This window comes from Theobroma cacao, chromosome 1 (genome assembly GCF_000208745.1).
Source record: "Theobroma cacao cultivar B97-61/B2 chromosome 1, Criollo_cocoa_genome_V2, whole genome shotgun sequence".
NCBI lineage: Eukaryota > Viridiplantae > Streptophyta > Magnoliopsida > Malvales > Malvaceae > Theobroma > Theobroma cacao.
Window position 1 is genome coordinate 35,346,389 of NC_030850.1, and position 14,205 is coordinate 35,360,593.

General features: G+C 37.4%; 1 protein-coding gene across 1 annotated transcript; it reads right to left on the bottom strand.

Moving 5' to 3' along the window:
• On the bottom strand, positions 11,158-13,691 carry LOC18614291. The gene has a single exon (XM_007051977.2). It carries the CDS (start codon positions 13,520-13,522, stop codon positions 11,588-11,590), a length of 1,935 nt encoding a protein of 644 aa, XP_007052039.2. The 5' UTR covers positions 13,523-13,691; the 3' UTR covers positions 11,158-11,587.

The following is a 14,205-nucleotide window of genomic DNA, read 5'->3' on the forward strand; positions in this document are numbered from 1 at the left end:
CAGGTCTAATTGCATTTATTTTACCGATGACAATTCTCATTATTATCCCAAGCTCGCGCCTTTAACGTAGGCATCTATAATTGTGATAATAAAAAGGATGTGAACTATATCGATGATGATAAAGTGCCAGATTTGCATTCTACGTTCTCCTCGCCGCTTTGGATCAAATTATGCTCTCATTAACAACACATTTATAAACTATAAGAGATTTTTTTATGATGTTTTATTTATCAAATTTCTCAATTTTGTGATCAACATGATTAAACTAGTGATTTAGGAAAAATTTTACACTTTGATTTTTTTTTTTCAAAAAAAAAAAATTAGTTGTGAGTTTACAAGGAGCATAACTTCTTGCATTCAAGAATCGAAGCCTAATCCGTGTTGTTCTTGCCATTTATGCACTTGTGTATTTAGATTTCAGACTTGGAATTTTCATGTTATCTAAGCATGTTTCTATGTTTGTTGTATTGAATGAAATTGTTCCAACAGTAGTTTGGCTCCTTCTGCCTCCTCTGATTGTTCTTTCTGGGGACTGCTTCGGGATCTTTAAGAGTTCTAATTTTGTAGAGATTCTATTTGTGGTTATTAGGCCCCTTGTACTCTTTGCTTCCAGAGGAAAAACAGTCTAATAAACCAAACTAAAAACTTTTTTGGTTCCGGCATACGGAAGGATTTGATTTAGTATCCCTGCTTGGTGGGGTTGGATTGGGGCTTTTACAAAACAAAGAAGAAAACTTAATTGTCTGCAAGTAGCTGCTGTTTGCAGCGTCTCCCTCTACTGCCGCCATCTCAAGCCCGATGCCCTTCCCCAACGAGCCCTCATTCCTCATCAGAAGTAGGATCTGACTTGCTGTCTTCTTCTAACATGCCCCTGAGCTTTGATCCGCCGCAACCACAACAGGTTTCAATTGAACTAACAAGTTTTCCGAATCGTTTCGATCAAGAACTGGAGAATGAGGAACTTCAAGCTTTGGCCAGGGAGTTTGTCTCGAGATATCTCCCTGGCGTTCGATTCCGGCCTTCGACTTCCAGTTAAAACTTCTGATTGTTGTTAACTTTGCATAAACTTTGTCCTGATAACTACTATTCATTCTGGAATCTAATCATGGAATAGTAGGTTTTTTTTTTTCTATAGAAGTATATGGTTCCATCCAACGTCAGTGATACTGGTTCGTGTTTTCGGGCTTGTTTAAGTGTTGCTGGGCTTCGGATTTATGTATATTTTAACAAGTTATTCAAGTCGTGCCATTTTTATCCCAGACTGAGAATAATTTAATTAAGCGATGCGCCCAAACGGTAGTAACTATTCTTGTTGGAAATCAATGACCTGAAACCAATTATGTAAATCAATGACACTAAGTGAATGCCCTGCCAAATGTTGGATGCAACAGCATAAGGGAGTTCCATCTCATTTAATCTGCTCCATTGAGCCAACATCCTGCGCAAAAATATTCTCAGCTGACCTGGAAAAAACTCCTGATAAACCAGCCATAGCGCACATTGCCCTGATTCTCATACAGGCTCGTAATATAACAAGCATGCCTCTAACCACCTGTGTCCTGGCGGACATGAGAATGTCACTATCTCATTCCCAGGGACGCTAATGAATAAGCTTGCCTGTCACGATTGCAGCCTGAGAGTTTAGCATCACACTGAGAGGATTGTTGTCCTCGTCCTCTTCAAAACTTTCAACTCCACCCATTGTGGCAATAAGTGAATCAAAAGCCAAGAAAGGAATGCTCTCCATATCCTCCCCACTTCCAAAAGTCTCAGCCCCACTTACAATATTCTTCAGCTTGTCCAAGCTTTCAGGCATCCTCATAATGGCAGAATACACTAATTGCAATAACTCAGGAGACGCATTCGGCATAGCAGCTTTTGGCTTAGGCTTTATTGGTGAACCAAGGGGAAAGTATCCAGAATCTGCATGAAAGGCAGAATCAAGACTAGTTACCGAGCTTGACTGCTTAATGGTATAATCTGTTTGTCTTTCAGGTCCAGTGCTTGAAGTAGAACGATCAGGCCGCGGCTCAGGCATTGAGGAAGAATCATACTGCATCCAATATGTCCTTGTTAGATGCTGGGAGTATTCCTCAAACCCGCCAGATGAGCGTCTCTCATAGTCTGAATTTGAGGATCGATTCAGATCTACCTGACCACCATGAGTGTTGAGAAATTACGAAATTGTCTCTAAAAAATTGTCCAATATCTAACTCAATCAATAGAATAAAGAAAGAAAGAAATCAAACACACTTACAAGAACACAAAAATTAACGTGGTTCGGTTTTTTGATGACCTACGTCTACGGACACAGCAACAGAGAAAAAATCTACTAAGAGAAAAATCAAGAGATTACAAAAACAGCCTCAAATTCACCACCTTTATCCTACGTAGACCTAAATCACTCTCTCTAAATCTAAGTGATGATTATTCTTTAACCCCATAGGGTCCTTTTATACTACCAAATACAATAACCTTATCCTAATATAATTAGGAATTGTTATTCTAGTCTAACTAGATTTAAAGACTAATTTAATGAGATATACTAATTTAATTAGAATTAAACAATCTTAATTAAATCACAATTTAAGACTATCCTAACAAATCTCCATCTTAAGCTTGAATTCACCAAGCTCCACCTTACGAACCAATCTCTGTCGACACCGCCACTGCCCCAATGGGCCTCAAGCACTACGAACACCGATCAAGTCCAAGCAATGCTTGAACTTTATCCCAGAAACTGACTTAGTTAGCATATTTACCGGATTTTCTTCTGTAGCTATTTTCTTTACTATAATGTCACCTTTTGAAATAATCTCTTGAACAAAGTTACACTTGACTTGGATGTGTTTGGTTCTCTCATGAAACATCTGATTTTTAGTCAAATGTATAGCACTTTGACTATCACAAAACACAACTGTATGTGCTTGTCCAAAACCAAGATCACTAACCAAGCCTTTAAGCCACAAAGCCTCCTTCACTGCCTCGGTCACAACCATATATTCAGCTTCAGTTGTAGACAAAGCAACGGTTGATTGAAGAATTGCTTTCCAATTGATTGCAGACCTTGAGAGAGTGAACACATACCCTATTCGAGATCTTTTACTATCTAGATCACTAACAAAATCTGATTTGGAGAAGCCAACCACATTACGACTAATGTTTTCACCTTCTTCACACACTAAGCCAACTTCAATAGTACCTTTNTTTGGAGAAGCCAACCACATTACGACTAATGTTTTCACCTTCTTCACACACTAAGCCAACTTCAATAGTACCTTTAGGTGTTTTCATAAGCTCCCATGTTTGATCCTAGTGTAGAGACTCAATCTTCTTGGAAGACTCGACATATGTAATTTCCTCATGATAAAAGTAAGGCTCATCAATCTTTACTTCCACAGATAAAACATAAGAATCAGAATCATCATCAATACAAGTAATGCTTCGTTGAGATACCAATTCTTGTACCTCTTGCAATTCATTCTGGATTTCACTATCATCCCGCATTGTCACAAGAGCATTGATTTCAAGCTCCACCTGCTTGCCAACTTATTGGTCTGATGTGTTTGCAATTCTAGACTTTATCCCACAAAGTAATGCAGACTTGTCAAAGGTAACATCCCGACTCACTATAAACTTGGGGAACTTACAATCAATACACCACAACCGATAACCCTTCACCCCATATACATAGCCTAGGAATATGCACTCCATCGCCCTCAACTCAAGTTTACCATCACTCACATGAGCATGAACAAGACAACTAAATACTCTCAATATAGAGTAATCAGCGGGCTTACCAGACCAAACTTCCTTGGGAGTCTTTAATTCAATTGTAGTTGATGGAGGCCGATTTACCAAGTAGTAAGCCTTGTTGATAGCTTTTGTCCAAAATACTTTGGTTAGGCCAACATTAAAGAACACGTATTTTGCTCTCTCTAGAAGTGTTTTCTTCACCCATTCTACCATACCGTTTTGATGTGGTGTTTTGACGATAGTGCGATGTCTAACGATTTCCTCATTCTTGTAGAATAGATCAAACTCACATTTGCAAAATTCCAAACCTTTGTTTGTTCGAAAGCTCTCGATCATTTTTTTAGTTTGCTTTTCGATCAATACCTTCCAATGCAAAAAGGTAGTTAACACTTCACTTATAACCTTCAGAAGATACGTCCACACCTTTCTTGAAAAATAATCAATAAAGGTCCACATGTATAATAATCCACCTTTTGATGCCATCGAAGAAGGACCCCACAAATCTGAATGGATGTAGTTTACTACACTCTTAGTTCGATGAGTTGTAGTGCTAAATTTTACTATATGTTGCTCATAAAAATCTAGCTTTTCAATCTTTTGACCACATAGAAAACTACGCTTACATAGTTTTCTAATCCTTCTCTCGCTCATATGACCCAATCTCATATGCCATAAATGTGTTGCATCATCTTCAGGATCATTAGATGAGATCACAGAAACAGTTTCAATGACTGTGTTTCCCACTAGACAATAAAGGTCATCAGATAACTTGCCCTTCATGATAGTTAAGGCTTCTTTAGATACATTCAAGACACCATCTTGGCCACTATATTTGTAGCCCTTCTTATCTAACAAACTCAAGGATATCAAATTCTTTTTTATGTCAAGGACATGCTTTACCTCAAGTGTTCTTACCATACCATCAAACATCCTGATTCGAATTGTGCCAATCTCAACAACTGAAAGAGAGAAATCATCTCCTAGTTGTATAGTGCCTATATCAACAGATTGATAAGTTGTAAGCCAATCACGCCTAGGACATATATGAAAGCAACAAGCCGAATCCAAGATCCATGTATCCATTAGGTTACCGTTGGTAATTGCAAGAACATTATCAGATTCTTCAAAAGTATCAAAGTCATCTCTAACCACATTTGCAGTATTCACAGATTTGTTGATATTTTCATCATCTTTGAATTTGGTACAGTCCTGACGAAAGTGCCCTTTTTAACCACAATTCCAGCAAGTTTTCCCTTTTGATGTAGATTTGCCTTTGCTGTCTATACCTTTTTCTCTATCTTTTCCTTTATTAACAACCAAACCTTCTGCTTGATTCTCATTCTGAATACCACCAACTTTCTTCTTCAATTCCTTGGAGTTTACAAATACCCTTACATCCTCGAAAGTGAGAGTGTCTCGATCATATAACATGGTATCCACGAAGTTTTCATACGATGGAGGCAAAAAACATAAAAGAATTAAGGCTAGGTCTTCATCCTCAATTTTAACATCGATATTCTTTAAATCAAGAATAACTCTATTAAATTCATCAATGTGGGTATTAACGGACGTAGCTTCACTCATATTGAGAGTATACAATCGTTGCTTCATATAAAGCCAATTCGTTAGGGATTTGATCATATAAATACTTTCGAGTTTAAGCCACACTGCAGCAGCAGATTCTTCATCCGTGACTTCTCTTAGCACCTCATCAGACAAAGCTAAAAGAATAGCACTATATACTTTTTTCATAAGGTCATCTTTTTTACCATCAGATAAATTCGAGAGAAGATGCTCTTTTCTCTTCAGTGCCTTCAACAGCCCTTATTGCATTAGCAATGCGCGTATTTTAACACGCCATAGGCTGAAATTGTTTCTTCCATTAAACTTTTCAATCTCATACTTGGTCTACGAAGTTGTCATAGCGAGATTCAGATTGACTCAAGACCTTGAAGCTCTGATACCAGTTTGTTGAGAAATTACGAAATTGTCTCTAAAGAATTGTCCAAGATCTAACCCAATTAATAGAATAAAGAAAGAAATAAATCAAGCACACCTACAAGAACAAAAGAATTTACGTGGTTCGGTCTTTTAATAACCTACGTCCATGGGGACAGCAACAGAGAAAAAATCCACTAAGAGAAAAATCAGGAGATTACAAGAACAGTCTCAAACTCACCACCCTTATCTGATGTACACCTAATAACTCTCTCTAAATCTATGTGATGATTATTCCTAATATAATTAGAAATTATTATTCTAGTCTAATTAGATTTAAAGATTAATTTAATAAGATATACTAATTTAATTAGAATTAAACAATTCTAATTAAATCACAATTCAAGACTATCCTAACAATGAGACTCTCTGATAGCTTTATCTTGACTTTCTAAAGATACAGGCTCAAATTGGTCCTCATCCCCAACCAGAGATGCAGAATGAGCCCCCTGTGAAACTGCATTATCATTTCTTAATATAGCTTCCACACCATCAATAACATTAACATTCTCCTGATAAGATTTTCCTATCCTATCCTCCATAGCAGGAGCTACTTCAGGAGTATCTGAACCCCTTACAGAAGCTTCATCAAACTTCTTTTCTTTCTTCTTCTTCTTCCATTGTATTATAACTTTAAAGGCTTAGCAAATAATCGTTTGAATTATTTACACTAAAATCACCTGCAAAAATGAAAAATCAAGCAGAATGATGAGAACAAATAGCCACTCCAATCAATTCTTAAACCACTATGAATCTCACAATTAAAAGATGGACAACCATCAACCAAGCTCGTCTAGTTTGTTAACCACTATGAATCTCACTATGAATTATTTGAGAATGACATTGCTTAAACTTTCTTCCCTCTGCTGAGGTTTCTTGGTTTCCTTTTTTTTTAGTGATTTGGTCAATGTTTGTAACTTAGTCAATTTCAAGTGAAATATCTAGGCAGAATCTGGCAGTGTTATACAAACGTAACAACTCATTGCTTTGTTGGGATTGTGCCAAAATCAAGGTCAAATATGTTGGATTGGGAAAATATGACCTTATACTGGGTGGATTCATGTTATTGCACTCTGTTTTTGGCTTTCCTGAATAATCCTTTTGTATGTTTCCTGTTTGAGCATCCACACGCATGCATTACATGTTGGTTAATCAAAACTTTGGGAAAATTGGTGTGCTTTGCTTTTGATAATGAGGCCAGACCATAATTTGCAAGATGTGAGGACCAAAATCTTCCCTCTTAAAACAAGAAAAGTGAATCCAATTACAGTGCCAACTAGAAGAAAAAAGAGATCACTTTGTTCCTTAGTGGTTAATGCCCCAAAAGGCTCAACACAAACTTCTATGACTGGAAGGAGAATGAAAGTTGTTGCTTTAGAGGTTCTAGTTTTTCAATAGAGAAACATGTTAATAAAGAGAGATTAATTGTTTCATAAAAGTTCTCAACATAAAAATTGGAGAAAGAAATGTAAAAGTGAAATTTTTTTTACATGATTTATTATACCACGTGGCAATCTTGTATTGGTGGAAAAAAATGCACTAAGTTGGGACAGGAAATGGAGGCAAGTGATTTTCATTTTTTTACATTTTTTTTACTTGATTGTTTTTTCAATTAGACCAAACATGGTTTGTATGAAACTCTAAAAAAATAATTTTTTAAAAAATAAAATAAAAAAAAGCTTAAAGAAAAGTTCTAGAAAAAGCTTTCCCTTCTTTTTTTAAAAACATGTCAGTTTTTCAAAAACATATATCTCTCAATCATTTTTCCCCTCCTCTCATTTCTTTTGCAAATCACACTTCTCCAATGCAAATTATTGTCTCCATTCTTTTACTTTTCTCTACAAAGACTATTAAAAAATAAAAATAGCAGACTCAACAACAAAATAGTAAAATCTAAATTTTTTTTCTTACAAGATTAAGAAGAAAATCCTAAATTTCAAAATTGCATTTAAATACTATTCAAAGGATTTCTCTTTTCTTCATCAAAAAGGATTTTAATGTCAAATACATTGTTTCCTTTTCTTGTTTTTTCTTTCTTGAAAAATTGATACATCATAATCTGATTACTTGTTAGATCAACAAAAATATAATATTATTACTACACAAGTTTGAGAATTGTTTCGTTTTTTTATGAATTTTTTTACTTTAATATTTGAAATTGTATATAAATTTCAAACAGACTTATTCCATTTTGATTTATTAGATGATTAAAAATGATATAAATATCAAAATTTAAGTTTATATGATTTATTTTGTTAACCAACTTACCAAACAGTTTTAAGTTAATTTTAAAAATTATTATTTTTTACAAAAGTTTCGTAATAATTTTTAAGCTAAAAAATTTAAACTAACCAAATTTTTACTTTTTTTTTCTTTCCTCTTTTTTCTTCATTTTTCTTTTCTTCTTAATTCAAGTTGATTACTCTCTTCACCCAAACAGTTTTAACTTAATTTAAAATTTAATATTTTTCGCAAAAACTCCGTAATAATTTTTACGTATAAAAATTAAACTAACCAAACTTTTTTTTTCTCCTCTCCTCTTTTTTCTTCGCTTTTCTTTTCTTCCTAATTCAAGTTGATTACTCTCTTCACCCATCAACCAGGTTAGCTATTATACATTTCTTTGGCTTTCTTAGACTTTCTTTTTTTGCAATTTAATAAATCTTTTTTAATTTTAGCAGTGGGGAAAAGAAGCAAGAACGAAAGATTGAAGAGAAAGAAAATTATCTTTGCACCTTGTGCAAGAAGAGCTTTGACTATTTCAATGGGATCTTATCACACAAAAGATAAGGATAAAACAGGCGTTCTGGAGAATTCTATTTTCTTTACCTTTTCATGTCTTCGTTTTGGTTTTTTTCTTTGAAGAGGAACAAATGAAGATGAATACAGAACTCATTTCAGCCCCAAAGCATTCTCAACGCCTGCTACATTATGTCCTCCAACCAAAAAACAGAGCACTTCAAGAAATGTGTATTCAACAGAATCAATGCTAAGATCATATCGTCAAATCATTCTTTTATTTTTCCTTTTGTTTTACCATTTTTTTCATTTTTCTCTTTTTTTTCTCTCACTAAAGTATCTCTTTTTGATTCAATACTCCAAGCATTGATCTGGCCAGACAACATCTCTGCCATCTATAAATGTTTAAGTGGTCTTATTATATCTGCTGTTTTTGTTCATTCTGTGTTGAGTTGCAGTGATGTTAATTTTTGAACAATGCATTGCTGAGCTATTGCAATAAAAGGGTTGTGTATTTTTTTTTTATTTTCTTCGAAAGCATGATTGGATTTTCATTTCATTGATCCTTTTACAAAAATACCCTGTATTTGGTAGTACGGCACTACTTCTCTGGACATAAAAGATCATTCCAAAGTGGTTGCCTATTGGATCAAATATCAAGTTTTATCACACGGCAACCAAACTCATTTCCTGTACAAATAACAATAATATTCCCCCAGCCGTGGTATTTCATACAACCACTTCACAGTATATATACCCCCGCTGCCCTTCACATGAAAATATATTGTGAGTCCAGCAATCAAGCCTTCCTAGCTGACCGGCATTATCAAATTCGCCACAATAGTTGGGAGCGGACAATATTGTAACTGGCTGTGATGTGTCAGGAAAGCAGTCTTGTCCATGATGGGCAAGGCAAACAGGGTCCACATCATAGTTTGTTAAGAAGTCAGAGACTCTATCTGGCCCAAAGGTAAATGGTCAGAGTACTCGATCATTCATACCCCAGCCTTGGCTCCAAAGATGGCCCAATCACCATCCCATCGAGCCGAACCAGAGACTTGTTCTCTTTTTGGCATTATATGTATCAGGAATTATGAATCCTAATTAAATACTGCATGGGAATTTGGATTAGGATTTGCACACTTGATATGCTGTTATGAATGGATTTTTACTTTTTATCAACTGCGCCGCTCCTTATTCTTAAAAAAAAAAAGAAAGAAAAATCATGCATTTTTTTCCTTTTTCACATGAAAGTTAGGCCTTGGCTTTAGAACCAAAAAAGGGAAAGAAAAAATTTCAAGCAACAACAAACATGAATTAACAAATTCACCCGCCTGCGTCCAAGAGCAAGCCATGCATATACTGGTACCGCTGAATTCTCTCCAAGGGAATTTTCCATTCAGACTCTTGGATTATACAGCAAATGATTTTGAAGTGTTCCTTTTCAAAAATTACTAGAGTATGATCCTTGTGCAATGCACGGGCCTCTTTGCAATACCTCTCTTTTCTTCAACATCTGTTCTCCACGTGGTAAACTCTGATCTCTTTGCACCACTCTCTTTCTCTCTCTTTGCTTCAACATCTTTTCTTTTTTACTCTCTCTGCCCTCCACGTGAGGTTCCTTTTAAATATGTTATAAATGTCTGTGACGAAGGTTGGGTCAAGGAACTTTGCCACAATAGCGCACAACTTATTATAGACATCACATGATTCACATCCTCAAAATTAATCAGAAGGCCCAAAGATGCTGTAACGACCTCAGATCTTATGAACGCCTTCGCCCATTTTCCATCAGTCTGCACAGGGTAGTATCTTCGAGATTCAAAGCCCCTCGTTGCTATCATGGGCTATCTAATATACCTATGTGACTGAGGAAACCGATACCGAGAGAGATACCAGAGATTTCACCCAACTTCCGTACATTCTCTGAAATATTGAGGCCCCTGTTTTATCCCTCACATTGAAAGCCACGGCTGCACCCCCTTCATTTTTTATCATTCGGTCCTAAATGTGAACAAGATTCACTCTCTCCATCTAAACTAGGTAATTTAAGCTGCAGTAATGAGGTTACAAGCCAATTAATCAAATACCGTAATCTAAGAAGGCTTTTATTGAGTCCCAACATACTAACATGATCTAGATGCCGGCATATTATCTCCGGCTCCCTCCTGTAACCAATCTTGTCCGTCTTCGTATTCTCTATCACTGGTGTAGTCTTCATCATCAAGACTGGCCATAGACACCTCTCCTGGTTCCAAAGTATGACTCGCGCTCTTTACGGCCATCCTCCATGCTAAAGGATACCCTTCTTTCTCTACTTTGATGTTCATCTTCTAACCCAAAAAATCTACCACCATCTATTCCCTTCCCACTTCCACAACTGCAACAACCTAAATTCACCTTTACACAGCAAAAAAGAGCCATCGAATGCATGATGCACCTAAAGCAATCACAGATCATCCCTTCTAAAATTCATAATACACATTTATAAAATAATAACAAAACAAAAAGCAAAGGAAGGAAGGATGAAGAAACATACAAATTAGAAGCCCCTAGATATCATCCACACAATTTGACCCATAATTCAGGCGAATGATTAAAACCACCAGTATCATCAAACCAACTAGTAGATTAACCAAACTCTTTGAAATTAGTAAAGAGACGTGAACCTTGTAATGTACTAATGAGTTTTCAAACAAGAGAAGATACAAATGAATATGAAAGAGAACATAACGGAACATAAATGTTATAACGACGGCCAGACCAGAAAGATTGGACATACAATACATTATACATACAAGAATCTAAAAGAAAGGTGATGAAAGAGTCACTGGTGTCCATTGTAAGAGGAATCCAGCTAAAAATCGTGAATGTCCACAACATGTTAACAAATAGTTATAATAAGGTATGTGCAGATGAGCCCAATTGGCTATACTTTACAGAAACCACACACAACAAAGACACCTAAAAGCATGTAAGTTCCAATCTTCAGTATACATAAATGTACAATCCAGTGCCAGCTGTGAGAAGGGATGAAGGGGGCAATATAAATTCAAGATTATGTTAGCGTGGGTTAACCTGGCTCTTCAGAATTCTACACAATCTCCCCATGTCTAAATCCACTATCACCACAATCTGTGCTGGAATCTAATCCACAAGGAGAATCATACCACTTAGGATTTTCTTGGTAGAAACTATCAACCTGAATGCCAACAAGACCTACATCTGTCACTATACCATCATCATGTCTCATGGGCTTGGTTAGTTTAGTATCTTCACAGTCAAGAATGCTCTTCTCATCAAAATCACTGCATTTCAACCACTTATCCGTCTTACAAGGCTCGCTTATCAGATCCTTCTGGCTCCTACAATCCGTCCTCATTTGGTCCCAAGGAACAACATCCCCAAGCGTTCTTCCAAAACTGTCTTCATCGTCTTCAATCAATTCAGCATCCTTGCCATCCCCATATATTCGATCATGGTGGTGATCACTCCAGTGTGCCAAATCATTCTCCCCAACCAACATGTCATCTGAATGAGGCTTGTCAGAAAGCAATCCCATTGACTTTGGACCCTCTTCCCCTAAACGTCTAACTTTACTCAAAATATCAAACAGCTCCCTAGATACTGAACCCAACAACTGACGAGGAATCTTGCCAATCCTCCCCTCTAACAACCCAATTTCAGCTCTTAACTCCTGCACCTGCTGCAAAATAGCAAGCTGCAAATCTGCTTGGTCCTTCCCCATCAACCCAAACCCCTCGCTATCCAAATCCTCACTTACCCCATATACCATATCCTGATCCATCAAAAACCCTCCCTTGTGCCCAACAACGCGATGCATAATCCTCGCATTCCCATCCGATGGCCCTGGCTCATGCCCTGAATGCACCGCATATAACTTAAATACTGCCATCCCTTCCTCTTGGTATACAAATGTCTTATCCTTCTCATTATAATTTGCAATTGGCACTATTGCCCTAATTCTAAATCCACAACCACACCTCTTCGATGCATAAGGTTCCCTCTTCAAAATCCTAGACTTCTTTGCTGCAGGCTCTCCTGCTCGATGACAAGCATAATCCTTCACTTCAGCCATAAAAGGTTTATACCTAATATATTTCTGCCTAATACAGAGCACGACTTTGTGCTTTGCGGCCAATTGCTGCAACCTATGAGGCACCTCCTTCGCAGGCACATCAAAAGACTCTGTGTACTCAAAACGACGACGTTTACTCCTTGAAGCAGACCCCGAAGACCCGTTGCATACAGGGCACGCCGCAACACAAACCCTAATGTAACTCTCGGGGATTCCATAGAACTTGGCACCGACGGTCCACACTTGCTTGATTCTCTCTATTGTCTCTTTAAGCCCCAAGTGCTTTAAATCGGCGTCGCCGTGAAAACTCATGACGATATCTTGCCATTGATTAATATGGGAAACGAATTGATTAGCATTATTTTTAAAGCAAAGGAATTCGTTACCCGAACTGTTGTCCACGTGCGCGGTGAGCTTGTCTTGGATTCGCTTCCACGCGGTGAGGTAAGCGGTGTCCTCGTTGCGGTCCTTCCACACGGCGCGCCACGATTTCAGAACGGAGCGAGGCGTGGCGGTTCGGATCTCGGCTGGAGTCGCTAGACGCTGTTCGCTGATGCAGCGGATCATGAGGGAATGGGACTCGGCGTTGAAGGTGTAGAACTGAGAGGAAATGTGAGGGTCGGGGCTAATGTAGCCCAGGGACTGATCGGTAATTTTATGGGTGGCGTTTGTTAGGTCGGTTGTTGTCGCGGTGCAGGAAGGAGCGGGGTGAGTAGTCGCGGCGTCGTCGTTTTCGGAAGAGGAACGACTGGGCGAGTCCGCGGAGGACGAGGAGCGGAAGAGGACGATTTCGGGGAGGGAGAAGGAGGGGTCCGGTGCGTCATCGTGTGGGGAAATGGACGGCTGTGATTGCGTTTGGATCATCTGGTGAGGTGGGCCCAGATCATGGTGGTGATGGAAGAGACCCTCTTCGGTTTTGTGTGGATTCATGGAGAAGAATGGCCGTTGGGGAAGATGACGATGAACAACGAAAGACAGAGAAAGGGGGGAGGGAGTTTCCCAGTATCTTCGTATGCTTTTGTGTTCAGTTTCTCTCTGACATTTTTGGAACTCAAGGGTTTCTACTGTCTCTCTCTCTCTCTCTCTCTCTAACTTAAAACTTTTTTAAAAAGTCTAGCCTTTGCCTTTACTCTCTTTCTGCTCCAATTTAAATTTTCCGAATTTTTTATTTTATTTTATTTATATATTTTGTCTTGGTCCTTGTTTTGTTTCTGTAGCCTGCTTCGTTCTTTGTTTTCTACAATTCTTTTTTTAAAAAAAAAAAATTGGAATGACCGGATTTTGATTGGATGCACTTTCGACAATGTTGGTAGTTAGAAGTTAGAATCACAAGGGTTGATGCCACGTCGGATTATTAACGCCCTCCGCCTCCCAATTAATTAAATTCCATACTCACGTAATGTTGATTTTTATTCACTTATGCATGCGTGTAAAAATACAAATAATATAAAATTTCCATGTCTGTTTTTTCTTTCATTTAATAGTATGACGAATCCATGATCAGTCGTGGAAAAGCGAAGAAAAAAAAAGTTTAAATAAGGTTACGTTGATTATCAAAATCCTCATTTTTATTATGGATAGTAAAAGTAGTAATCATATATCATTATCGTGTT